The 26,929-nt window shown below is 47.6% G+C and overlaps 1 protein-coding gene and 2 non-coding genes across 3 annotated transcripts in view; all 3 read right to left on the minus strand.

Annotated features, from left to right (window-relative positions):
• LOC144155746 (uncharacterized) overlaps positions 1-8,083 on the minus strand; it is a 260,323-nt gene extending 252,240 nt beyond the window's left edge. Inside the window, exon 1 of the mRNA XM_077687363.1 lies at positions 7,748-8,083. Coding sequence (XP_077543489.1) covers positions 7,748-7,787 — 40 coding nt within the window. The 5' untranslated portion in view covers positions 7,788-8,083. The remainder of the gene's footprint in view (positions 1-7,747) is intronic.
• A 4,608-nt stretch (positions 8,084-12,691) lies between these two features.
• On the minus strand, positions 12,692-12,775 carry Trnal-cag (transfer RNA leucine (anticodon CAG)). Its single transcript has one exon. It is a non-coding gene; the product is annotated as a tRNA-Leu (tRNA).
• A 9,127-nt stretch (positions 12,776-21,902) lies between these two features.
• Positions 21,903-21,986, minus strand: Trnal-caa (transfer RNA leucine (anticodon CAA)). The gene has a single exon. It is a non-coding gene; the product is annotated as a tRNA-Leu (tRNA).
• Between the last annotated feature and the right edge of the window lie 4,943 nt (positions 21,987-26,929).

Below are 26,929 nucleotides of genomic sequence, written 5' to 3' on the forward strand. Positions count from 1 at the left end.
CGGTCCAATATAAAATTACAAGCAATTCGACAAGCAATTCACAAACACTTAAGCGGCAGAGCATGAATGGCTCAAGAAAATTTGAGATGTACACAAGGTCACATGTCATACAACTGGAATTTTACATATTCACAGATAGACACAACAAATCCAACAGAAAAATAATGACACTAAAATAATGATTCACATAGCAAGAGTTTCACATAAAATTTGTCTAGTCTTGTAATGCTGTTTAGCGGCCATTTTAAAATTTCTCGCTGTTTTCACCTCTATTGGAAGGTCGTTTCATATTTTTACTCCACTGAACTCGATCAGGCGTTCACCATATGCATTGTTACATTTCGGAAGATTGAAATTGAAATTGGAGGCTTGCCTTGTACTACGAGAGGGTAAGGTGAAAAGGCTTAACGGAAAGCGAGAATTGGTGTTTATTATATTGTTTATCACGAGCGAAATTTTGTAGTTGCGCAAGGACCAAAACGACATTACGGGATTATCACGAAAAACGTTGTTCCTGGAAAGACTTGGTCAACGCAGTCAATGGTAGTTTTTGCATACGAAGTAAAGACGAAAAGTAGGTTTTATATGTTTGCCCCCAAGATTCACAACAATAATTGATATGCGAATGACAGAAAGCATAGTAGAGGGAGCGTCGTACATCGTACGGAAAATAATATCTCGCCTTAAAGAGCGCGTGGCAACCAAAAGCTAGCTTCTTGCATACGCTATTAATTTGTTCTTTCCAGTGTAAATAACAGTCAAAAATAACTCCTAGGTATTTTAAAGGCGAGAGTTGCTGTATTAACGAGCTGCCGAAAGTAAGTGCAACAACAATTGTTGGTGGTCTTGTACCTAGAGTGAAAACTGACATACTTAGTTTTGTCTACATTAAGTGTTAAGCGGTTTTCAAAAAACCAAGAAGACAAGTTTTTCACCTCACTGGTTATTGTGGTTTGAATTACATGAAGAGATGTTCCAGAAACAACAAGAGCGGCATCATCTGCATACATTATTAATTGTGCGGAGTGAAGAGCCTTTGGGAGATTGTTTATATAAAGTAAGAACAATATGGGACCCATAACGGAGCCCTGTGGTACACCGCAAGGTATCTCTTTAACGTCGGACAAAAAACCATTAATAAGTACCCTTTGCTTCCGGGAGGATAAATATCTATGAAAGAATTTAAGGGAGCTCTCTGTAAAACCATAACTTTCTAATTTCTGCAGCAAGATAGGATGATAAACCGTGTAAATGCCTTTTTAATATGCAGGAAAACAAAGACAGCTATGTTATTTTGATGCATCGCGGAATTAAGAGCCTGTGATAACATAAGTACGGCTGTTGAAGTGGATCTATTTTCTACGAAACCGTGCTGCTGAGGTGCAATAATATTATTTTTAAAGAAGTCTTTTAACCTGTTGCGCAACTAGTTTTTCGAAGATAGTGTTGAGCACACTCAGTACTGATATCGGCTTGTAACTGCCTGGTTCGTTTGGATCTCCATCTTTGTATATGGGGACCACATTCGCAACCTTGAGTATATCAGGGTAACAGCTATTTTCAGGGGAATGGTGGAACAGGTGGCATAAATAAGGACCAATGATATCAATGTTTTCTTTTATAACCCGCATCTGGATGCCATCGAGACCCGATGCTTTATACTGCCATTTTACTGACACTGTATCTTACATCTTCCATAGAAATTTTATGAAAACAGAAGTTATTATATACAGTTCTGGGTGCAGGTGTAGTAGATAACTGCAAAGGAAATTGTCGGGTACAGGTGTAATTTTCGCTTTCAAACAAGCTTTGGCAAAGGATGCCGTCTAGCAGATTTACAGATTTAAATAACTTACCTTTGTTAAAAACACCACAGAAAGATGTGAAGCTGTGCTGAAGTTTACCCATTGCATAACGAGTGTTATTAGTGATTTTCGTATTTACTTCCTTCATTATTTGCTTTTCTTCACAGCTTCTTTTTTTAACTTGCACTGTTGAGGTATGATGTGCTTGTAAAAGCTACAATTTGCAACAAAATACGACGCTAGCTCAGTGAATCAAATAATATTACATGTAACGACGCTAAATGAAATAATATGAAACGGTGGGAGATCGATATATCGCCTACCAAGGCGTTAAGGAGACATAAAAAGAAAGTGGTAGTGTGTTAAGGTGTTACTGTGCGAACTGTCGACATTGCGCGTTCTAACAGGCTTATATTGAGGCCTGGATAGGATTTGGGAGTCCAAACGGCGGTATAGTAAACTCAAAAAATACCAATAAACGAAGCTACTAAGAACACTCTCCCGGCGAGTCAAGAAGGCAGCAAAAAACTGTGTGCCATTGGCAAAAAGAACATGTGTACGAAGAAGAAAATAAACAAGCAAAAAAATCCCACGCTGTTAGAAGAAACACACAATCGAAATGTCGTCGTTGAAAACAGCCTTATACTGAGGGGACCTAAAACATAACGCCAAACCAGATTCTTTATTGCGCTTTACGCGCCTCCGCGGTCCAAGCCAACTTTAGTGGCAAGCGCCGGAGCTTAGGTAAGCTAACCACGTCTGCTGCTCGTATACGCTCGGCGGTCATGTCTACGTACCCTATTTTTGTGCTTTGCTATTAGGACGGTCGGAAACCTTGTTACGGCCTGCTGTACTGCGGAACGTGTGAGGATAGACCGTGCTAAATTTATTGCGGTGGATGGCGGCGGCCGCGGAAGGATGTAGAGAGGCCGCGCTCGGGGGGACGAAAAGCTACACCGGATCGTTTCTTCAACGCAGCGCTGTGCCGCCGGTTTCGCACTACCGCTGCTAGCACCGAGCAGGCCGCAAACGACCCCAGGGGGCCACTAAAATGCAGGCGCCCTTGAGCCGAAGATAGTGGGAGGGTTTCTGCTAAGGAAATTGTTTTTTAAATGTTGCTCAATGTCTGCTGTTCGCTCCAGCTTGCAGATTCGATGTGAGCCTGCCGAACGTCACACTCGCTGCGAGCCGTCGTGAAAGCGTGCGAAGCACATCGGTGACACTAATGTGAGTTCATGTGGCATTCCCATTGTATAACTTCGAGAAATGTGAGAGCTCTGTCCGAGGGAACTTTTTGCTGGCACCACCAGCGGGGTCATGAAATGCGAAGTGCTCTTTACGTGAGCCCCTTTCACTTTCTTGGGCGCGCAAAGACGGAAGGGAAGGGCGGGATCATACGATACTGCTAATCACAAGCTTTTGAGGAGTGGTATTGGAAACATAATTCGTTAGGGACACAAATAATGCAAACATTGTGTTTCCAGTTGTTGAAATAGGCGTGTTTTCGCTCCAACAGTTGCCATTTTAAATCATGGAAGCAACCAAAGGTGTGTTATAATAACACGATCGTGCTGGGTAGACCGCTGCAACTTTTTTTTTTCCTCTTTATTTTGCCGTGCGCTATATGAAAGAAGGAAGGCAAAGAAAAGGAGGTGGAGAAGTAAGGGTATGAGGTGGACGGTAAAATTAAATACACTGAGGAAATCAAGACGAATCGTCTACTGTTAGGGGAGGCCTATAGGAAAGCATATATATAATCCGTTTTTGTGTAGAAACGTCAGTAAAGACCCGTAACAAGTGTTGTCGTGCGTCCAGCGGCCGTAGGCATCCAGTTTATCCAACCGAGATCAGCTTTTCTGAGCGCATTGTGTCGAGTTGTCTTCGGGCCTGGGCACATCCGCAGCAGATGCTTGGCCTCCGCCTCAGCCCCGGAGCGGGGCACTTGGCACAGCTTCCCAAATCTTCTGGTGCGAGTTCCGCAGCCCAGGTGACTGAATGTGCGAGGGCCACCCCAGCACAAAGCCTCAGTAAAGAAACTTTCTCCACCCGAAAAAGGTTACGTAGAAGGGAGCAGAAACACGTGTGTTCCGTCTGAAGAGGCATTTGAGCTGTACTGAGAGGGGACCCGAATAGTGTCATAAATATCTCGTCAGAGAAATTGTCTTTTTTCAGTAAGCAGGAATCAGGCACATTGAAAACGGGCGTATTGGATGCATTTTCTCTCGTAACATTTAATAAAGCGGGCGATTATAACTGCATCATAACTTGATATTTTTTTATTACTCATTTTATTCACATGCTCAACTTTAGTAGCTAGCCAGCTGATAAGACTACCCATTTTTCCCAGCTGCCCGCCGGACACGGAAAGCAGATAGGGGGGGCTGGAACCACGCGACAATAATTAATCCGCATTGCTCAGCATGCACACGGCCCTGCCGGATGGCACACGTCTCGCGGGCGTACGGAATGGCCCGCGACTCTCCCACCGGGGTTAGCACTCTTGGTTTGGCCCGTTTTCCGGGCTTTCGACTCCAGAGACTGCGCAGCGGTGAACCCAGCTGCGGGCGACACGCCGTGTTCACGGGGATCGCGACGGCGCGCAGACGGCCAATATTGCGGTGGCTGACCGGAAGTTTGCCTGCCCAATTGCAGCGGAAGTAGGTCGTGGGGCAGCGAGCCGCTGCTGCAGCGGCCACGGCTCACACGGCTCGTTTGCTCAGGTCACATAAATCTCGCCGGGTTAGGTGGAACGGCCCGGCGCTGCTGTGCTGGCGTGGACGTGTTTGTCCACCTCTGTTTACGCCGCGCCGACAAACAAGGAGCCAGTGCGTTCATGATCCCCTCCGGATTACGGAGGAATCTGACGCCTCGCTGTGCTGGACTCTCCTCCGCGCTACTGGAAAAGGCAGCCTCTCAGCTGCGCCACCCAGGCCTTTGCAGCCTCTTGGGAGTGGCAAAAAACTGGGCCCCGAGGCACCTTTCGGGCCACAGAGTTTTCCACAGGTGAGATGCCGGTAAAGACGAAGCGGGTTCGGAAACAATTTCTTTTTTCTTGCGGGCAGCTTTCGCAACTTTCGTTAAATGGAGCTAGGCCGCCTTTCATTTCGACATTTGCAGACCTGACTGCTTGAAGTGTATCAACAACAGTCTGTGTGTCTACTGCTGAAGAATTGTTTGATTTTGTGCCGTTACCTACATCATTGTTGTGTGAGTACTTTCTGTGGTTGACAAAAAAGGGGAATTTATCATGCTTCGGAAGTTGTATAGAGCAACGACCCACACCTGAAAACTGAGTAACAGGTGTCTCTGCTTTCTGGAACATCAAAGTGCCACCCCCATGGTTGTTGCTTAGGACATACACCTGCTATCTCAAGGTTTCGCACGAACAATCCTGCCCAACCGAATTTCGTGGTTAGGACTGTAGGCTTTTTCATGTTTAGTTTTTCTCTCCCCGTTATACACCTGCCGGCTGTTGAGTCTGTTACTGCTATTTCGCGTTGCTTGGGGGTTCTTAAGTGCATCCCATGCAAACGGTCTTCACTGCTCGTTTCATCATTTCATGTTCAGCATTTAATTATTTTCGCCGGCAAATTATCCAAAATTTCTGCCCTTCTCCACCACCAACAACAACATTTGCTGAAGGGCTGCTTGATAGCGGGAGCTGTATAACGTTACAACTTCCCTATTCAGATCATGATTAATTTTTTGGCATATCATCTGTTGGTTCATACATCGTCAGCCAGTCTCAGGTTGCTTAAATCTTCTCCGTTAGTTCTGACATTTTGAAGTTCAGTTTTTTTATGCCGAGTGCATGTATTGCTATTTGTTTCGGCCTCGCCCCTTCGCTGTTTCACCCGCATGCAATGTAGCCAGGTAGACCCAATTCAGGCTGCAGTCGTTTTTCCTAAACACGAATGCTACACATGCTTTATGATGTGATTTCTTCCCTAATTGGCTTATAATAGGAATCTTCTAGCAACTCCTGTTAAATTACTACATGATGCCCAGACTAGTGTTTGTATATATTAATCCTCCAAGGGTCATATAACAATCACCTCGGCATGTATCCTCGACATGTATTGCGGTGATTACATAACTGCTGCAGTTTCCCCTGAATAAAAAGTTTCTTTTACAATCAATCATGGTTCAGTGAAAAGGCTTAGTGCATGTTGTAGATTTTTCGTTTATGACAGGAATGCAGCGAATCACGAAGTGACCCTGTTTAAATCCACTTCATTCCGTATACGTTGAAGCAAGTCTAGTGAACCATTTACTAAGTTTTAAATCCGCTTTGTAAAAAAGATCTTCACTCATCAGCAAATACCAGGCGTATGAGTATACAACAACTATATTTAGTTTTTTGACGCCCCTGTTTGTGTATGCTAATTATGTCGCAATTTTTCCTGACCAGTGGAAACTTCAGTGTAAGCTCCCCAAGCCCAATATCTCGTCCATCCATCACTATAAATTCGCGCCTATAAACCGTCTTTTTCTGCTCAACATAATCCAGTGCCAATCCAAGTAAGCAGTGCTGCGGATTTTCCTCGCTGTTGTGACCGCCTATATACGCTCGACCAAGCGATTCAAATTTTAGGCATGGAATGCCTTTAGTAGTACTCAGCTAATCTTAATTACCTTTCATGTCGGCATGCGTGCGTGCGTGCTTGCGTGGGTTCTATAATACACGATTTGAAAAATGCATTTGTCAATCCCGGAGATTAAGCCCGCGCCCAAGTGCTCCCGGAAGAAAGCCACGACCACTCGGTCCCAATTCCTAGCGGTTATGAAAGTACGACTGAACGTTGCTATATATACACACGTTTAATCGATTGATATGAAGCTCATCCGCAGAAAAATACCATGGTTTCAGACTTTTTATCAACAAATAACACGAAAAAAACAACGAAAAAATACACTGTGTCTACAGTGCTGCCCGACGTCACCATAAGCGCTCTATTAAAGGGACATCAGGACGCGTTATCTTTCGTAAAACGCCCCGCTTGGCACTGTATACTTCGCACTCCCAGACGTTTCCAGATCCTACTCATCTAACGTAAACTAACCTAAGGTAATGTTATATAACCAAAAAAACAGATAATTTAAAACACTTAAAATAGAATAGTAGCCTAAATGAGAAAAAAATTCGAAACAAACTAAAGACCACGCCAGCGCCGGACTTAAACCTCGGCCCTTTGAACCTAGAAGCTAAGACGCAGCCGCGACACCATTATGCCAGACATCCAATCCAACACCGCGCCAGCCTGCTGCTTACAAAATACGAATGCTGTCAGACAGGTCTCCAGCCATAACCCCTGCAGCTCTAGAGCTGGAGCGCCGTCGAACGCCAGAGATTTACGCGCTATCGAGTGTCAAGGAGAGAGAAAACCCATACTGACACAATCGAACTTGACGAATTGGCACTTGACAAAGTGACCCTTAATTAGCAAAGTTTGTCACACCCGCTCACTAAATAGTCCGTTTTGTGATGCCTTGTTACCTCGGCATCCTGTCAGTGCTGCAGGTGACCTCAATTGGCGGTATTTAAAACGTGTATTTACGCCCTCCGGCACCCATGTATCGAAAATTAACCACTAATTTGCCCCTGGCTTTATAATTTTGTACTTACACTTCTGTAAGCCTTCTCCAGTTTTGCTGGAGGGTCTGCTATGCGGCTATTGAAATACACACTTTGCACAGTACCCATACATGGAAAAGTCACTAAACTATTATATACTTTGAGAGGCATTCATGCACACACATTCAGGCACGCGCTCACACCGCTCGCCAATGAGTGAGTGAGTGAGTGAGTGAGTGAGTGAGTGAGTGAGTGAGTGAGTGAGTGAGTGAGTGAGTGAGTGAGTGAGTGAGTGAGTGAGTGAGTGAGTGAGTGAGTGAGTGAGTGAGTGAGTGAGTGAGTGAGTGAGTTGCTTACATGGACTCACCCTTGCACTGCCGGCAATCGCTCCGCCCGAACGACGCCATGCCGTAATACAATCACGAGAAGTCACCACTCAGCGCTGTGTTCTGTCTTTCGAGGAAGAACTCCAGTAGATTGAGATGAATTCAATGCTCTTGGCAAGATGACGATCTTTATAGGATTTTGAAAAAATCTCGCCGAAGGCTGATCGAATCTTGACGAAGATTGATCAATCTTCTCACCATTCGATGTTCTCTTGGCAAGCTGACGTATTCCGTTAACGCACTTGGTACTCACACTCACTGGAGATAGACGAAAAAAGTCGGGGCGATCGCTAACGGCTTCTGAAAGAGAGTGCTACATGACCACTCTTAGCAGTTATGGCACCACATCAGCCTGTCGTGACGACGCGCCCGAGAAGAGCTGACGCCTGCTTGCGGCACCGCGTAAGGACAGACTTACCTCGGACAAGGATTTGTTTGTTTAAAGTCAGCTTTGCCTCACTATCTTTCTGCCCCTCTTGCGCTGTGCTTGCAAGGTGATGTCGGTCACTTTCATGAACTGCTCGAACCACACGTACGCTCGCACGCAAGTTAAGTTCAACGGATGCTTCTGGACACCTCACCCAGAGTCCAATCACCGCGTGTCCCTACAGCACGAACGCCACGCATACTGGCAGAAGGTCAGATTAGCACTTCAAATCTGCCTATACCCAGCTTGGAAGGCTATCAAGTTTTTTACGAGTGAGGAATACTCATGTGACAGATGCGTGGGAATTGTCTGGCTGTTGGGATCGTATGCAATTTGGCGGTCTCGCACTGACCATGTGCGTCCTCTGTGGAGGGAGCAATGCCTGCGTGGGCGCATTTCTGTGAGGCGTTTGCCTGCTGCTGTTCACTGTTAAAACGTGCCGACAGCGAGCTATCCAGCAGTGGAAGCGTTATTGCACAGGCGCATGCATACGCGATGAAAGTGGTGGGATGCTGGTACTCTGAAGATGTGCAGGTGGCCGCAAAATAAAACGGACCAAGCGAGCGGTGCACCAAAACTATCGGCGCGACACCTTCTTGGCCAGCACCTGCGGTCACGATGGCTGAGGGCGCATGCGGATCCTTCGCTAGTCAGTCACAGCGTGCCAATTTTCTTGATTTCGGTTTGTGCGCCTTGTTTATGTACAACAAGAGACCCGGCGGCGCCTTATGTCGCTCGCCGAGCGAGCGACGACCGATTGTATTTATGCAGCTGTCGGCTGCCTCCAGCACGTGCAGAAACCATGTAATGGTTCGTGTTCAGCTTCGAGATAATATATGCGTTAGGAGCTCAATGGTTATCGTTTTGATGGCTCTACATTAGATTGGCGTTGGAGCAACTTGACCACAAAGCTTCGTGCATGACTGGTGGCTGCCAGTCGCTATGCAACGGAAGAGACAGATAATTTCAACCATTACTGGGCCGCTTCTCTTCACACTAATTTTGTTTTTCCTCACCAGATATTGTACATTTAGTCACAGTATTACGTGTTAACTTCCCCTAGTATGCATTTTTATGCGTAGGCAGGGCGTTACAGGGCCGGTGAATTCTTCTTACATTTCTTATTCATTTTTTTGGTTGAAATGTCGACACCCAGGTGTTTTCGCTGTGGGCGTCAATCTGAAAAGCAGCCACCGCTACAGGGATTGAACCCGCGTCAGCAGCACAACACCTTAGCCACGGCGGCGCCACTGCGGTGGTTGTCACGTATAATATGAACTTGAAAAGACAGAAGCGCGTTCTGTGTGTTCCTAAATGGAGAAAGCTATTTATTTAGAACAAACGTTTATTCAAAAAAAAAAAGAAACCCATGGTTGACTCGCAGAAGTTTTCATCGCAAGCGTTGCAAGATCTCTACAATGTTCCTGTTCCGCGAATACGACGCCGGTGCTAATGACGGTTTGTTGCAGTTGCAATTACCCAAAGGCAGCGTCCCTCGGGACAAGTCTTTGTGGGCTCGGAGGTGGCGCTGCAACGAAACAAGATAACCTCCCATCGCTGCGCCTCTGTTTCTGACTGTTCACTTCGAGCGCACGAACAGCGCTCATTGGGGCGAAAGGCGACACGTACCACCGAGCTTTCATTTACCGCCAACGTACGTAAGCGCGAAAATAAACACGATGACTCGAATAAACTGGCGACGCTGGCGCGACCACCAATCCGACACCACGCTGCTCTGCCAAGCGCGAGCAGCGGGGAGAGGAGGTGCTCGCGCGTTCGGTCCCAGTGAACTTTTCCAACTGTTAAACACTGGCGCCGCGCTGACATGTTTCAAGAAAAAGCGTGCGCCCGTAAGGGAGCAGGAGAGTGTGGCGCGCGTGCCTCTCGGAAGCACCTGGTTTAGCGTGAACCGCAATCTAATCAGTGAGCTCCGTAAGGAGGCCCAGCCGTTGTTTAGCGCAGTCGGAACCGTGTCTTCGCTAATTGGATTTGCGGGGAGGGCGGGGGAGGGCTGGCGCTCCGCTGGATCCCCGAAGCAGTCGAACACGCCTCCGGCGGGGACACAGCGCAGACGGCGGCGGCGCGGAGCGCAGAGGGCACTGGCGCACGCTGCGCCCATCTCTGATTAAAAAACGATTCGCCCTTTTATGTCTGCGAGGTCAAACATTGACACAGCGCGGGGGGCGGAGGCGCTTTTGACCGTTTTTGCCGTTGAATGTCACCCGGCGGCGAACACCGCACGGCCACGGCTCCTTGCGACTCGTATATATAGACGCCGCGGCGAAGGCCCGCTGGCAGTATTGCTGCCTCCGCCAGGCCATTTACGAGGTTGGACACGCCACGCGTGACTAGCGCTCCAAGAAAGCACGTGGGTGGGAAGGAATCGTACCGATGTGAGTTGGCGTTTGATCGCAGTTTGAGTCGCATGAACAAGTCGAACGTGCACGTCTCGCACGATCTCCCTGCCGGAAAGTGTTTTGACCTTTTAACGGAGACATCTAGCAGTAAGAAAGGAAAAGCGTAGCAGGACGTGCCCCGCAACCACATTCCTGACCGCGAGAATCAAAGTAACATAGAAGCCATGTCAGAAGCGCCGATAGAAATTTTAGAGAAAGCGTGCAGCTGGAAAACAGTATACGGTATACCCACACGTGAGGACCGCAGCTTTCGTCGTAAGCGCTAAAGCCTGGGCAGAACGTCACTGTTCATCGATGAAACGAGCCCATTGCAGAGCGCGGCCTGCAATTTAAATAATGAATTTGTTAATCGTGGTGACCTAAGTAAACACAATAGTAAACAAAACTTGCCGCCACACCAGCCTTATGTTATGTGGTGCCGGGCACGAACCCAATCGCCATTGTATAGTCCAGACATTGAATAGAAAACAGCACCTAAATGTTATTGGGATCGATGAACATGAGGCCCGCCATTTCCTAACGACGAAATTTTCATGGGTCGATCGCCAATGCTTGCAAAAGCGCATCTCCGAACGCGCGTGTCTTTCCTATAGTTTTGTATTGCCTCTTGCCCTTCTATTCCCTCGTCAGTCTGAATGCCAGCTTCTTCGCATCTCCGCATTATAGCGGCATCAGTGGCTGACAGCCGACCCCACGTGATATCTCCCGCGACTGACTGCAAAGCAGGCAGAGGGCGCCCAGTCACCGCAGTACAGCAATCTAGCAAAGCATTGCCCTTGTCCTCCAAAATTAAAAGATTCGGAGGCGATATCGGCAAATATGAAAAGCAGAGATAATGAGAAACCGTCGACGCTTTTTGCGATGATAGAAGAGGAATCATATCATGCGCGAACACTCCGTCACTCAACCTTCGCAACAATGATATACAACAGCTTAGGACAGGGTCGGCAGCCTTTTGGGGTGTAGGGCCAAGTTACATGAAGCCGACACGGCGGAGGGCCGGACGGCAAATCGGGTGGGTGGGGGGCGTGAGGCGTGAGGGGGGCTTTTCAGGCAAAGAGAAAAATTCAGCGAATTGAGTTTAATATTTGACAATAATTGCGAATAACCTGGCTAATTGGGAAGATGGGGAACAATGCCAACTGTTCTTGGCTCCCGTCTAACCCCATTTGAAGTCAAAATTGGCGTGCGTGTTGGCCTTCAGATAGGAAGTGACAGGGGGAGGGGTGGGGCATCTGACGACGTGCTGGGGGGCCCCGTAATACTGCCCCCCGGCCAGCATGCGGCCCGCGGGCAGAAGGTTGCCGACCCCTGGCTTAGAACTTCGTGATTGCTCCTTCTCCACAGTTTGTAGGGAGTTTGATGAGCGCGACCAACTTTCTTCCATTGCTTTTTATCGCCACCGTAGCATGGGATGTACGAATTGACCGTAAACAAATTACTTTCGTCCAAAGTGCATAAAAACATGTATGGTCTGCACTTCGCCCTCTTGTCATTCCTCAGCCTCTGTTTACTTCTTGAGCGCCAATAGAATCCATAAAAGTGAATTATAAGAACGCGCGTGAACCGTTACCATACTACAGCCGTAGAAGCGGGCAGTAAAACTGCTGGGAATGACAGTAGTGATTGAAGTGTCACCCTCGTAGCAAATGAATAAAGGAAAAATCTAATAAGAAAGCAACTTTTTTGTCGCACAGTAAATTGGAGCAGCTGCTTGCACACTGCACTTATCTTTCCCAGATGCTGAGAGCTTAATTTCTACCACTGCGCTGAAAGTAACTGCAAGCCTCTCTTTAAGAGCACTTGGAATAATTTAAAGTAAAGTGTATTTCAACCCTCATACGTTCTGTCAGGATGGCCGAGCTGTCCAAGGCGCTGCGTTCAGGTCGCAGTACGGTCTTGCGGGTGTGGATTCGAATCCCATTTCTTACACGGATGTTTTTACGTTCCAGCGGGTTGTTGTTTTTGTTTTTTGCACAGTGATGCCGGTCTTAAACCGAAATTTTCGCTCTGACAGTTTATATCAGACATCGTTACGTTCATAGTGAAAAAAAAAATCATTACACTACAACGTAAAAAAATGTCAGAAGTGGGAATCGAACCCACGCCCGGAAGACCGGACTGCGACCTGAACGCAGCGCATTAGACCGCTCGGCCATCCTGACAGAAGGCACGTGGGTTTAAGAGGACTTGTGTTCATATTATAACTGGTGGACCGGCTTGCGGCTCATTTCAGATCAGTTGAAGAAATTAGGCTTTCGCCATCTGCGAAAGACAAGTGCGAACCATAAACGGTTGAAGTCATGGAAACTGGGTAACAGCAGTTGCATCAATTTACTGTTTTTGAAAAATTACTCCCACCTCCCCTCGCGGGAACCCCTGTGTAGATGCGACGCATAGGGGGTTCCGTTGTTGTTTCCGTTAGGTTGATTCTCCCATCGCGTGAAACGTGCTGTGAACCCATTGCCGCGGCTATGAAGCAACGTGGCGCGGCTATGACGCAACACAATCCAACACAATCCACTTTAATCCAATCCAATCCAAATCCAAATCCAATCCAATCCAATCCAATCCAAGCCAAGCCAAGCCAAGCCAATCCAATCGAATCCAATCCAATGCCCCTCGCGAGAGAGTGTTCGCTATCGGAGAGGAGAGGGGGTGAGCGGCGGAGAGCGCAGCTCGCGCGGCGATGAGAATGGGGGAGGGGTGTGGACGGACAACGACGCCGTATGGAAGGACAAGGCGAGTGAATGAGGTGCCGTCGCATCTAAAAAACTTGCTTTCTTATATTTTTCTCTTGTTCTTTTGCTATGAGGGTTACTCTTGAATCACTAGTATCACTTCTAGCAGTTGTACTGCCCGTTTCTACGGCTGTTGTATGATAAATAGGGGTGGGCGTCGATTAAAAATTGTAGGTTGATTAATCGGTAGGCATTAATTTATTCATTGGAAGGTTAATCGGTTGGTGTGGTTTACAGAAGGAAATAAAATGAATGCGATCAGCTTTGGAGTTAAAAGGCTCTTTTTCTTTTTCTGTCAGGTCATTCACACGAATCAGTCGAAATCATATTATACATTCTCCCATTTTGAGGCAATATAGTGTACATGTGTGTAGGGTTTTGACCGGTGGGCTAAACAGACCGTCACGTGGCATAGACGCGACGGTCTAGCATAGACGCGAAGGCCTTAAATTCTGGGATTGAATATACTAGGGCCTGACGGACAAGTGGAGCATGCAATTGAATCATAGAACTGAGTGAACAGCCTCAGCAGGTGCCGGGAAGGTAGCGCAAAACGTGGGTTATACGCGATGCCTTTTCCTACAAACAGTCAATACGTCGACACCATGAGAGCAATGTGTCTATGTATATTCCAGGAAACTTGTGGCATTTTTCTCGAGGGATCAGTTGACCACCCATGGTGACCTTTAATCTAGGTAGCTTCATTTGCATGAAAGCAAGAACAGGTGATTTGGCTGTGGTCAGGTCCATCCCTTGAGCACGCGGAAACGTTTGTCCTGTTAACGCCGGATTGGGGCTCAGCTTGAACTGACAAGTAACAAAAGCCGCTGCACCAAATGCAGATGTCATCGGCATAGAGTGTCAAATGCATCTGCGAGGAAAGTAAGGCCGGCAACTTTGCCATTACAACATTAAACAGCAGGAGACTTAGCCCACTTCCTTGAAGAACCCCTTATTCCATTGCATGGTGTTGGCTATCTCTTTGGCTGGTGCACATGCAAATTCTTCTGTTTTTAAGAAGTTCGCAATCCATCGAAGAATTTTTCTCCGAATTCACATTTCGGCAAAGCCAGCAGGAATGTGAGAATGACTTGCTGTGTCGATTGTTCGATTAATGTCCAAAAAAAAAAAAACAGCCATTGTTATATTCCCTTGCGAACGCTCCCCTTCAGCGCACGTCACCAGGCACTGTCCATAGTGCGCCGACGTGGCCTGAAGCCTGAAAAGCATGGTAGGAAAGCACCAGTTGTTTCCAAAAACCAACTAAACCTATAAAAGATGAGCCGTTCGTACAGCTTGGCTATACAACTAGTCAAGCTGACAGGCTGAAATGAGTAAATCGTGCGTGATGAATTTCCCGGCTTGAGCAGAGGCACCATCTTCGACAACTCCAGTACTAGTGGATCTTCTCAACACACCATAATTCATTAAACAGCCTTAGAAGATGAGTGGTCATACGGGTACAGAGATTGCAAAGGAGACCGTATGATAACGCCTGTACCAGCGGCAGCACTGCTGCGATTCCTTCTCAGTACTTGGAGCTCAGTCAGCGAGAACCCGACGTCAAGCTCGGCGTGGGCCGGTGCTCAGTACTTCTGGAATGATGACCTAGTGGCATCGCAAGGTGCGATAAACTCTTCACTGGCCATTGCTTTTGAGCGCCTTGTAATCCATGCGTGGCACTCGTCCGCGAGAGCTGTTTCAGGCAATCCTCTATACAGGGTTAGTTGATTGATTGATTGATTGATTGTAGGATTCAATGCGCCGACGCAACGCTGGCGATGAGGTGCGCCGTAGAGAAAGGCTCCGGAGCAGCACAACGCCTTAGCCACCGACCCATCGCGGCGGGTATACAGGGTTAGTCCCTGGAAAGGTATACTCGCTGCCACAGCTGACCGAAGTGCAGGTATCGTGTCTCGCACTTTGCTCGGTGACATCATCAGACATATGGTCGCATACTAGGACCTCCACCTGAATCATTGGCATTAACGATTGCTGTATCATACTGTAATCTTCCAGCTTTCCTGAGAGGCGAAAACGCCGCTCAGCACGACGTCCCTCTCCTCGTCTTGGAGAGCGATGCGCGCGCACTCGCCGACACAAATGCCAAAATATTTCACAAGCAGTCCCCATATATATATATATATATATATATATATATATATATATATATATATATATATATATATATATATATATATATATATATATATAACGCTTCCCGGTAGGATAGAGACAATGTAGCGGAGGTTTTGCAACAGCAAAAATGTGAGCGTGCATATGCGGAAGCTTCGTTTGGCTCTGTTTCTCGACTAGAAAACAAAAGCCGAACATTTATTCGAGCTCTCGGCTTGAAATAGGCTTTCTCAAATCTATTTTGCATTTTTTGCGAATTCACTCGAGCCGGATTTTCAAACGCAAACAAAGCGCGCGCGACGGGCGATGACGGGTTTGATTTAACAACGCCACCATGCTGCTCAGAGGGCGTGCTAAGCCCAACGTGAAAGTGAGTGAACTTTAGGTCCGTGAAACCTGTTCCCATTTTACGCGCCTCATATACAAGACTCTATGCACTGACGGCGCCAGTGAGGACAACCCAGCCGAAAACGGCGCGAAGAACAGTGAATTGCTATCGCGCGATTCCCCCAAATCCTATCCCGGCAACGTTGCCAAAAGTTTTGCTCCCTGCTCAAATGTAAACCCCAAGAGTAGCTCAACAAGGTCTTTCTCCGCCTCGGGGAAAAGGATTTGGCGCATGCCCGCGTTTGCCTGTTTTTCGCGCACGCCCCATTTCGGCCGGGGAATAAGCTCATAAAAAGATATTTGACCCCGGTCTAGAAATCCCCGGGATAAAATTCTGGTGGTGGGGCAAGAAGAGAAACAAGAAACACAAACGGGAAAAAGCGAGGATGAGCGCATTGATGCACACCAGCTGTCTCATAAAGCCTCCAAAATCTCGGCGTTCTCCTGGTTTTCGTTGCCTGCTCTGTGTGCGTTTCTCGAACGACAACAAAGCTCTCAAATTTAAATCGGTCCATGCTCGCCGTTCAGTTCGACGCGTACAGAAAACATAGAACAAGTAAAGCGACCATCCCAGCTCTAAAAGCCGTCGGCCCCTTCGGATTGCGCTGCACAAAAGTGCGACAAAATGCTGCCCTACGCGACTCAAATGTCGGAGGGCCTAGGCTTATATTCAACCCTAACCCCCACAGACAATGCCACATAGGGCTGGACGCGCCGCCGGCATTAACCGCCGAGTCTTGTTACCACCTATGCAGCGGCTACTCTTCAGCTTCCCAAAAAACTGTTCAGGGCAGTGGAGATCTCTCGGGGGTGGCGACGCTGCGCAGAAACAGGAGGACGACGGCGCAAATATCGTTTACGACGCATACGTAATCACACTACGCAGAATCCCCTGCGCTTGAGAGCAAAGTTGATTTGGTTACATCGGGTCGCTGCAATAAGAACGGATGAATTTCATGTTGCGCTCAGGTACTTGCGCAGTACGCGATCGCCTGCAGGCGCAATGGTGACACAGTTAACACGGACCGCAAAGGCAGGCGTCTGTCTGTCGGTGTGTCTGTCACATGCGCGAGGGCCCTGCGCGCACACGGGCACACACACACACAAACGTGTGGGGAGGGCGAGGAGAAAGAGAGAGAGAGAGAGAGAGAGAGAGAGAGAGAGAGAGAGAGAGAGAGAGAGAGAAGCGAGGGTGGTTTTGTTTATACTTTGGTGGGCACCTCAGGCCATGTACGGTCAGGTATGTTTTTTTTTGTATCCATCAAAAGCAGGCATCCGCTCAACACCCCATCACCCCCCCCCCTCTCTCTCTCTCTCTCTCTCCCATATTAACGCCAGCAGAAAGTCATACGCCTTCACAGCTTGTTGGAGAGCGAAAGTGTAGGTGTTTTGTTTTACATCCATGTGTTTTACTGAATGTCACATCGCGTTGCTTCTGATTGCTTAGCTTTGTCTATAAGCTTGAGGACTTCTTGTGTAAGCACGAAATGCGTTACGTGTCGGAGGCACCCAAACTGCTTGAGGTTTTTTGTTGTTGAGAAAGAATGTTCAACGCATAAACTGAAATAGTGTTAAGAAGCATGGGGGGTACGCCACAATCCGGAGAAGTAATGCGAGCAAAGAGCGCGCTCGTGACCTTGTATCGAGCGATGGAGGTCTCGAGTTTTCCCACCATGTCGTGTAGTCCACCACCCCGGATGTGGCGATTGACATTGTATTTGTCTAAAAGAGACACGTAGCCAGTATTTCCTTTCCTCGAGGGACCCGGAAGCATATGTGTGATCGTCCTCTTCACCATTATGTATAGTCTGTTCATGTCCATTGCGAAAATCAGGCTTCTCCTCCAGTAGACTGCTATATCCTCCTGTACTGTGTGTGAACGGCTCGGTTGCCGTGGTCGAACTACCCCCTAATTGCTATCAACGGCTGGTATATGCACAAGCTTGGTGAGTGACGTCAGGTATAGGAGCGACAGCTGTAGCTTTAGTGCTAGTCATTGCGGCACTGTCAGATCGTCTATACGGAGCGAACAAACGGGGTAGCCATGCATCTACTGTTTAATTCTGTCATCAAATCAATTAAGGCAGAAGTACACTACCGAGACCTCTACGATGCTCTGAACGGTGTTGGTGATAAAGAAGAAATGAATACAACAAAGTCCGTTGTCGGACCCAATTAACACCAGAGAGCCACTTCTTTAACAAAAACGCTGCCTATCCCAGTCTGGCTCCAGGGATGGACTGCTGAGTTGCGTCGGTTCAAAAGCATCCTTTCTGAATGTCGAGAACTGCGCATAGAGTGGACGCGTACCGTAAAAGGCCGGTAACCGTAATACTCCCAGTTGCCCAAAACGAAATTCGTGTATGGGTTCTGCCCAAATAAAAGTTGTGGCCATTTCAAAAGAGACTCTTTTAAAATGGACGCTACTGATAATGCCACTCGAGGACTAACAAAACGCATTTGTAATTAACACATACAGCGCTGAAAATGACTGTTCTATAGGGTGTACGCAACCACTCGTTTTGGCTTGTGAAATTTGACCAGACGAGACCAATATGTAAGAAAAGGACTGACGCGCTGTAAGCTCATGCTTGCGTTACATTTTTTTTTTACAATCTACATAAATATAATCGACGTGATATCCTAAAGAGCTGTGCTTTGGTAATCGTTTTAGTTGAGCAAGTTCGAGCAGTACATTGTAAATTTGCTTTCGTGCATGTCCAGGAAAACGCACTGAGAAAATACCTGCACTCGTAAAAACGAAAGTTAAGATTGGCGGTCCGCGCTACCAAGCGCGCTTAGGTCATGAGGCGCACAGCAGGGTGTCTAATTTAGACCTCCTGGTGTCCCTCTTTACGCACGCGCGTAAACATTTTGCGTGCGCCAGACAGAACAACGGGCCTGGGTCACTGAGCGAAACCGGTGGTATGCCCGACTCCTCACCATTTGTGGTAGTTTGAACTCGCATTTGCTTTAGAGAAGCATTTTTAATCACAAATTTGGTGGAAGCACTTCGAGCTTCGGGCTTCCAGCAGCTGCCTAACTTTTCAGTTTTCTTCAACCCCATTTTATACCCCAGTGCCGTTAGGTCGATGGGTTCAGCTAAATGTTGACTCTGAAGTAATCCCGTTTTTTTTTGTTTGTTGTTGTTGTTCAAATATGTCCTGTACGTAGCCGTTGTCATGCGGGCCCACGCTTCACTTTGAACTAGAGGAGACAGCGTAGGTAGAAAACAAATGCCGTACACGCGTGGGAAAAATGAGCAAAGCTTGCAAATTTGACAGACCAAATTACAAAGAAGATGCCGTTTGTAAGGGGAGAGGAGGAACGTATGTTACTGAGAAGTAAGTCTGATTGTAGGGAAAGTAATATGAGCTAGCATGGGGAGCGAATGGCGAAGTGACTCATTTAGAATTGTGGCTTGGCCAGCCACCCCCTCCCCTCACGTGGTTTAACAAGATATTTTTGCCCTGAAAAGCTGGTTAGCCAATACAAAAGACTAAAAGCTATGTTTCGGCTTATTCCCAATAAATTATGGTATAAAACTCTCACAGTTATATTCAAACTTAGCTGTCATGACGAATTAGTTCATGTCGAGACTACGTTACAGGGATGATAATGATGATGATTGTGGGGTTTAACGCGCCGACGCAACGCAGGCGATGAGGTGCGCCGTAGTGGAGGGCTCCGGATTAATTTTGACCACCTGGGGATCTTTAACGTGCGCCGAAATCTCGTACACACGGGCTTTTTTGCTTTTCGCCTACTACGTTACAGGGAGCACTCGGCCAGCCTTCAAGGAAGGCGACGCTATTCGCAAACACTGCAGTTTGGTCTGACTGTATGTCGGAGACTACCCTTGAGTTGGCAGTGGCTGGCGTAACCAGCCCGTTCGCTCTTGTCCCGTCCACGCGGCATTCTCCTCGGTGCCGCTAAGAGCAAAGCGCGCGCCGCTTGTGTGAGAGAGGGCGGGAGGCCTGCTGCATAATTCCAGTGTAACAAGGCAGGGCGATGCGGAAAGCCCTGACTGCGGCCGCGGCGCGTTTCGGGCTCCTTGCTCTCCTCAGCCATTCCCAACTGGCTGGCACCCAGACACCGCGCAGCATGCAGCCGAGCGTTGCACAACCAGCGCGTCATTCTGCGCTGTTTTGAAATTTTAAAGGAATAAGAGTAGCCGGAGGAAGAAAAGAACCCGCGCAGGCGGAGCAGAAAAGGACTGCTTACTGTTCGCCGGTCATCCTTCTTGCGCTCCTGCCTCGGGGTCCCGTGTTTTACTTTGGCGGGAAACGGTGGACGCGAAAACTACGCCCCGAATCGATTGGCTCTGTTCAGCGCTATATTACGGCACCAACTTTGCCCCCCACCCCTGTGCACCGGCGCAAGAGACGCGGGCAGGGAAGGGTCGACTAAGTGCCCCTGCGCACTGCGGCACACGTATGCCGCCTGGAGTGTATTTGACTTCGGGGTGCTCCTGGGTTGTGAGTTGAAGAAAAATAGCGCTTCTCGAGCCTGGTTCTGGCGTCGTTGTACGAACCTTCCGTGTAAGACAGAGACCTGGCTGCCCGCGTGCCTCGAGCGAGACCCGCGGCGCTTAAGCAGCGCCCTTCGTACAAAAGCTCTGCTGTTCACTGCCCGCGGGCGCGCTGTAACGAGCCCGGGCCGGCACACCGAAATCGCATCCGTCAGCGCCGCACGAAGAAGGTTAAAGCCGGCATTGCTTAATTCTTTCGAAATCTCGGAAAGCTCTTGTTTTTTTCTCTCTCGGTGCATGTGGAGAATAAATAATGGTCCACCGAAATAATGGCTTCCGAGAAGAAACTAAACAAATATACATACGCTGATGCTATACGCACGACGCTGCGTACTCCTGCCTGAAAGGCTATACGCGGGACTTGAAGAGTTTATGAAATTCAAACGAGTTTTGTTTCTTCCTTTTTTTTTTTTTTTTTTGGGCGGTGTGCTGACAGCGACCGAAAAGTTTCTAGCTACTCCATAAAGGACTCTAAAAATAGCGTGTATAAGTACAATAAGTTCAGTTATTGCCTAAAAAATGGCCGACGATTTCTGTACTCCCTAATGCGAAATTTGCGCGCAGCACGAACTGCGGTCTTCTCGGTCACGGCGCATAGCTGCTGCGCCTCAACAAGTGATTGCATGATCAGCGAATGCACGGGGACGCGCGCTATTCTGCCGTTATCTCGCAGCGCGTCGCCGCCGCCGCCGAGCCAGTCGTCAATCGTCTTTGAACCTCCCGCGCAAATGTCACGTGGTTTGGATGAGCCACGCAACCAGGACGCGAAGCACATCCACCGGTTGCCTCATTCGTTGTTCAGCCCTCACTCCTGAGCGCTGAAGTGCGCTGTGGCAGCACTCAGTTGTGGGTTCTCTCGACGGCAACAATGTTAAGCCTTTGCGTCGGCGGCGCGAACTGCGTCTCAGGAAGAGACCGGAAACTGCGTCTCAGGAAGTGAACGCACGTCGCCGTCGAGCGCACGACGGCACGCGCTGCTATGGCTTCATCTCGCAGCGCGTCGCCACCGTCAAGCATGTTTCACTGCCTCCCCCTCACACTTTCGCCATGCGTCACCGCCAAGGAGCGTCTCGTGCGGGCCCAACACACTGCCCTACTCCGCACACTTTAGCCACAATTTCTCCACCATTTTCTTTCTGTCTTCGTTCGCTCGGTTACGACTCCGACGCCAATGTCAAACCACAGTAGCGGCCGCCAAAGTGCTGCGCACTAAAAAGCGAGTTCCTGAAGTGTAAAGACGCGCTTTATGTGCTTGTGTCCGAATGCAACCTAAAACTTACTATTCCACTAAAGTTTCGAGAAACAATGCGTACCAATGTTAATAAATTTAGCGTTGATTTATAACAACTACCAGTAAATAAAATAAAAACAAATTCAAGAAGCGCTTGAATTTAAACCGGGAGTCTTTGTACACAAGATGGTGGCAGTACCTCGACACCATGATGCAAAACGGCTTCTGGCTGGGTGAAACCCAGCCATAGCCGGCTGGGTTTCACTTGTCAGGAGTGGGATTCGAACCCACGCCCGGAAGACCGGACTGCGACTTGAACGCAGCGCTTCGGACCGCTCCGCCACCCTGACTTTCCGCTTTCGCCCCTATCCCGTATTTCATGTGCAAGCGCAGGACATACGGGATAGGGGGGGAAAGCGGAAAGGGGATCAACTTGTCGATGTTAGACAGTGCAGCTGTGTGCCATGTATTTTTCGTTTCAAAGTTATGGTTTGTAATGCAAGTGATGCATTGATTGCATAGGAATGTTCAGAAATTGCACCGGATATTTGCAGTGTATATATGGTCATAGACGTTAGAAAGGTGCACAAGAACCAATCTCTTTAGACGTGTACGAGACGGTGGACTGGGACTGGAGAATTTGTTCGTGCGCCAGTTAGTGAATCGGTTTCTGTTATTGCGATACACAAACGACGATTTTTTTTTTTTTTAAGAAACGTGTGCCAAGTGCACTTCGGTCAAGTGCTTTCACAGTTCGCGGTCAACAAAAAGTATGGAGGAGGGATTTCTCGGGTATTTTAGAGAAAGGGTAAGTCTCGTGCCCCGCGCGGGGTACGAGATCTAGCCCCCTCGCGGTGGCTCCTGCCCCGCAGAAGTGACGTCAAACTAAACTAGTCACGTGACTTCCTGTGACGTCACTATTTTTTTTTTTGCACATTTGAAGACGTTTTCACTCTAACGTTTTTGACGGCGTGTGTGCGCCATGTGGGATTCCGGCCTTGGCTCCAACCGCAAGCCTGCGCAACGTTACGTCCTTATCCTCCCTGTTCTGTGTTATCGCCTTGCACAGCGGCTGCCTCGCGGCGCTTTTTTCTTGTTCGGAGGGTTGTTTGAAATGATTTATTGAGTATTTTTCGTGAACTTGCTGCTGCTAGTCTTGGTAAGCCTAACGCATCCTATTTTGGCAAGCTGCTTCGCCCTGCTTTTTTCCGTGCTCCTTTTGTTGCCGTTAAATATGTTGCTAGCTTCATATTGTCTTGGAGTTCGCGTGCCATCGGCTTTATGCTCCTGCATTCGTTGTCTACTTGTTCCGATCGCTACTTGCATTCCAAGCCTTGTATTTTGATTCTGGCGTAAAACGTGCGGATCAGTTTTCCAGCGCTTTGCGCCGTGGCTAACGAGGTAGCTGACTGATGACGTGATAGCGCGAGCGACGCAGTGTCAGCGGCGTCAGTGTGCACGAATCAAGTATCGTCAGGTAACGCAGGGCATCGTCGAACGCAATCCGTCCTGGCATGTAGCCTGTTCTGCAATTTTTCTCGCGGGGTACTGCGAGAAACCTTACTACCCCGCGGAAACGATCCGTGCACGCTGCATGCAGGGAGCGCAGCTCCACTTTCGTGGGTGGCCTGGTGAATGGGAGAGCCCAGCAGCCGCCCGTCCATGGGCAGCATAGGTACTCAGCTATCGCTGAACCAACCGCCCACTGGCTGGCTTCTTGTGCAAGGGGGCTCAAGCTCCAAATGTGCAAGTTCGGGAGAAGTCAAGCCGATAAGATCGCCGTTTGTGCCAAGCTTGCCACTTGTGTTAAATATTGCTTTCAAGTTTGGTGTGCTCAAGGTAAACAAGGGACTTGTTGTTCATCTATGTTTTTCGAATTTGTTCCTTCGAATAATACTATTGTGCTTTCATGATATGCAATACTTCAAATGAGCTGCGAATTCTAAGCAATCTCTAGGCAGCTATTATTGAATGCACAGGAAACAATGTTTTGTCTACCTTGAAATTTTCTACATAGGGTACGTGGGACTGCCAGCTAGCAAGTTTAATGAAAGGTTTTTATCTGCTCAGTTATAGTAAAGAGGTAGCAAGGGATAGATAGGATAGCCCTCCCTCCTTACCAGCTGATCGTTTGGCCGCGTCTCATAACTTCGTTCACAATTACCGCATGGATTTTATTTCCCTAACCTTTGCCCCAGTGCCTTCTGCCTCCTTCAACCCGGTTAGCCAACAAAACGTCCTCCTGCATCTGTTCTGATAATGTATTTTGGTACGCTAGTTTTTTGTTTACTCGTGTTTGGCTTGGAAGTCAACATAACCAACAACAATACTTTCATGCCCACTCAGTTGGATGGCCAGTAATGGTGAGAGCTTCTCTCGAACGCTTACAGTGGATTCACGAATTCTGATTGACTGTGACATCAATGTACCCATCCGGAGCACCCTGTGGAATTCAACTTGACGTAAATACTTGTGTTCACAGCTGGTCTGCTCTGTGTTTTGGGAAGGGGGTGAACAGTAAAAGTTTCTAATTGCAAGGAGATATTTCATGTTCTTTTGCTTTTTGACTCTGTGCTGTGTAAAAAACTGTTTCGGCTAATTGCTTAAGTGACTATGCTTAGTCGTAAGGGCCATAATACAGTGTCCCATATTTTGTTTGCAACGATGCATACCCAGCAGAGCCCAACTGCTAGAAAGCACATTCTCTGGTGGTGGTAATTAGCTTGAAAAAAAAAAGGGGGCACTGAAACTATTTTTTAAGCTAACAAGCCTAAAAAACAATTTATGGAACACATCTACGAGGGAATGGCTCTTGTACAGCTTGACATTACCCTCTCCCGAGAGTACTTAATACCTTGTGCAGGAACTGGAGCCAAGGACACTTATGTGGACGTGAATGTCTTTATTGTTGTTTGTGAATATTGCAGTACAGCTGAAAGCTGCAAGTATCCTGGAAGGCTTCAACAATAAAATGACTCCAATGAACGTACTTCTGCTTTGGTGTCAACGGGCAGCATGTGAGCATTGATAAGTGCTTCGCTGTTGACATTTTTGTTACACAAAAACAGGCTTGATCAGGCACTGTAGCAAGTCCAAGAAAAAACACGGGAAAGAAACTGGACAAAAAAGCTGCGAACACATGGACACTGTTCATCACAGCACCTTTCCTTGTACTTCAGTACTGTTATTGTCGCTGTATTTTTCCCCAAAATATAAATCAACTCTCCCAGATTCACACCTTCAGACAGAAAGCAAACATGGTGTTTGTCAATGACAAGTGATTCTACCAAACTTCCGTGGCTGTGAAAAAAGTCAGTAGCTCTACTTTCTCTGCACGGTCTGTGGTGTGAAGTTCCTTTTCCAAATAAAACGCAGGGGTTTCTTGGCACAATACACAGAAAAAGTGCCAAATAAGCAAGTGATGCCTTCTAGCACTACACTACAGTCCTGCAGGAAAGCCAAACAACCAAGTGATCTTTTTGCTTGAGTGCAAAGCTCTGCAGAGAAGCCAAGAAAGATTCATTTTTTGTTGACACCAGTCTAGCTGGCCAGTATCTGGCTGGCAAGTGGGCATTTATTTAGTGACCACTGCCTAGGGGCACAGTAGGCAGGCTGTTGCAGAGGCTACGAAGAAAAAATACAAGGTTCGTTCATTAAAAAGACTTCTTTGCCCAAAAAAACAAATGACATCAATTTTATTGTAAACTTCAAACAAAGAAGATAGTACAAAGATAGTACAGAAAATGTGTAGAGCAGTGGAAGTTCCATACACATTTTCCAGCTATTTCTCTATGACATCACAGAATCTTGTTTGTGCAATTGACAGCCACCAACCGAACCCACCGTAAAAAAAGCATAACTGGGCAATTGCAGTGGGGCCTCCATTCCGTTTGATCATATCACTTGAGTGGTAACGTACAGTTAACACAGATAACTGCATTTACAGTGCACGTCCATATGACGTCACTCGTGCCCATATTACACCAATGCAGTTTGAAATTGGGATGTTTTTCACCATTTCTTTTGGTTAAACTCCCACCATTACAGCCTTGACCTTTGCCTATCAATTACATTTGCAGTGTGTTCGCTGCATATACCCATGGACACAAACAATCCGCTGAGGCTTTCACGTTCCAGGCACATCTTAAGATTCTCTTTGACGTAGACTATTGAGCCTGCATAGAACCCATGGGTTTTCATATGATGGAGACATGATGGTTGGCCAAGTGTATACCCTTCCTGTTACCGTCTGTACAGCTTCTTCTCTGACCCTATCGGCTGGGTGTCCTGAATTAAGTCCTTTGCATGAGGGGACTCGGTAAAATATGGCAATTAAGTCCTTTGCATGAGGGGACTCGGTAAAATATGGCCAACATAGCATATACTGACACATATACAGAGACGTGAAGGTTATGCCAATGCAGCAGCTATGGCATGAAGCGCCTAGCTAGTGTACCTTTTGGAAGACCCAGTTCCTAATTTGCCGTAGCATCATGTGTGTGCCAATGTGAGGAGCTGAATGCATGATGGAAACTACCCAGCCCCAATCTGGGCCACGGGATACGAGACTGCCAATGTTCTCACTCTTTCACATACTTTGTATCGCAGATGTATTTCTGCCACATTTTACTGTAGTGAAATGGCTCACCACTACAGCTGCAATAATTTCTTCTGAAAAATCTTTTCAAGCGCTGAATACCATGCATTTATGATGCAAGAAGCCCATGATCACCAGACTTTTCCGCGCACAAAACTTATTTCGGGTAAACAATTCTAAGCCACAATTCAGTCCACTCGAAAATACATACAAAAAACGCGACAAACTGCAGATTTTCGGGTCTTCTTTGCTAATCTCCTTAAAGGGGAAACTACTGTGCTGGGTTGTACGCGGTACATGTGTGGGAACACCAATGATTACCTTTTCTAGCTATCCGTGGTTTGCACTTCTAATGCGCACATGCGACCAGTAAAATATCAGTGGCCGCGTCCAGCCTACGTCCTGAGCACTGTAAGTTCCGCGCTGCTGTCATTTTGAAAACACACCGCGATTTCAGGCCACCCATTTAAGCATTCTGAACTTGCCGTGGTGCAAACTGTTGATAGCAGATGCCGCCGCGCGGACATGCCGCAGCAGGCTCACATAATCACGCTCGGACGGTGTCTTTTCTTGCGTGGGACGTGGGTTGTTCGAACGGGGCCACTCGGCTGCGCGATATCGTAGATCTAACGCAGGTACCATCGGCATACAGCAGGCGGTCACAGGTCAGCATTACTCGAGAGGATTTCGCTACCG

This window comes from Haemaphysalis longicornis, unplaced genomic scaffold (genome assembly GCF_048455015.1).
Source record: "Haemaphysalis longicornis isolate Haplotype H1 unplaced genomic scaffold, Haemaphysalis longicornis Haplotype H1 scaffold_1, whole genome shotgun sequence".
Lineage (NCBI taxonomy): Eukaryota > Metazoa > Arthropoda > Arachnida > Ixodida > Ixodidae > Haemaphysalis > Haemaphysalis longicornis.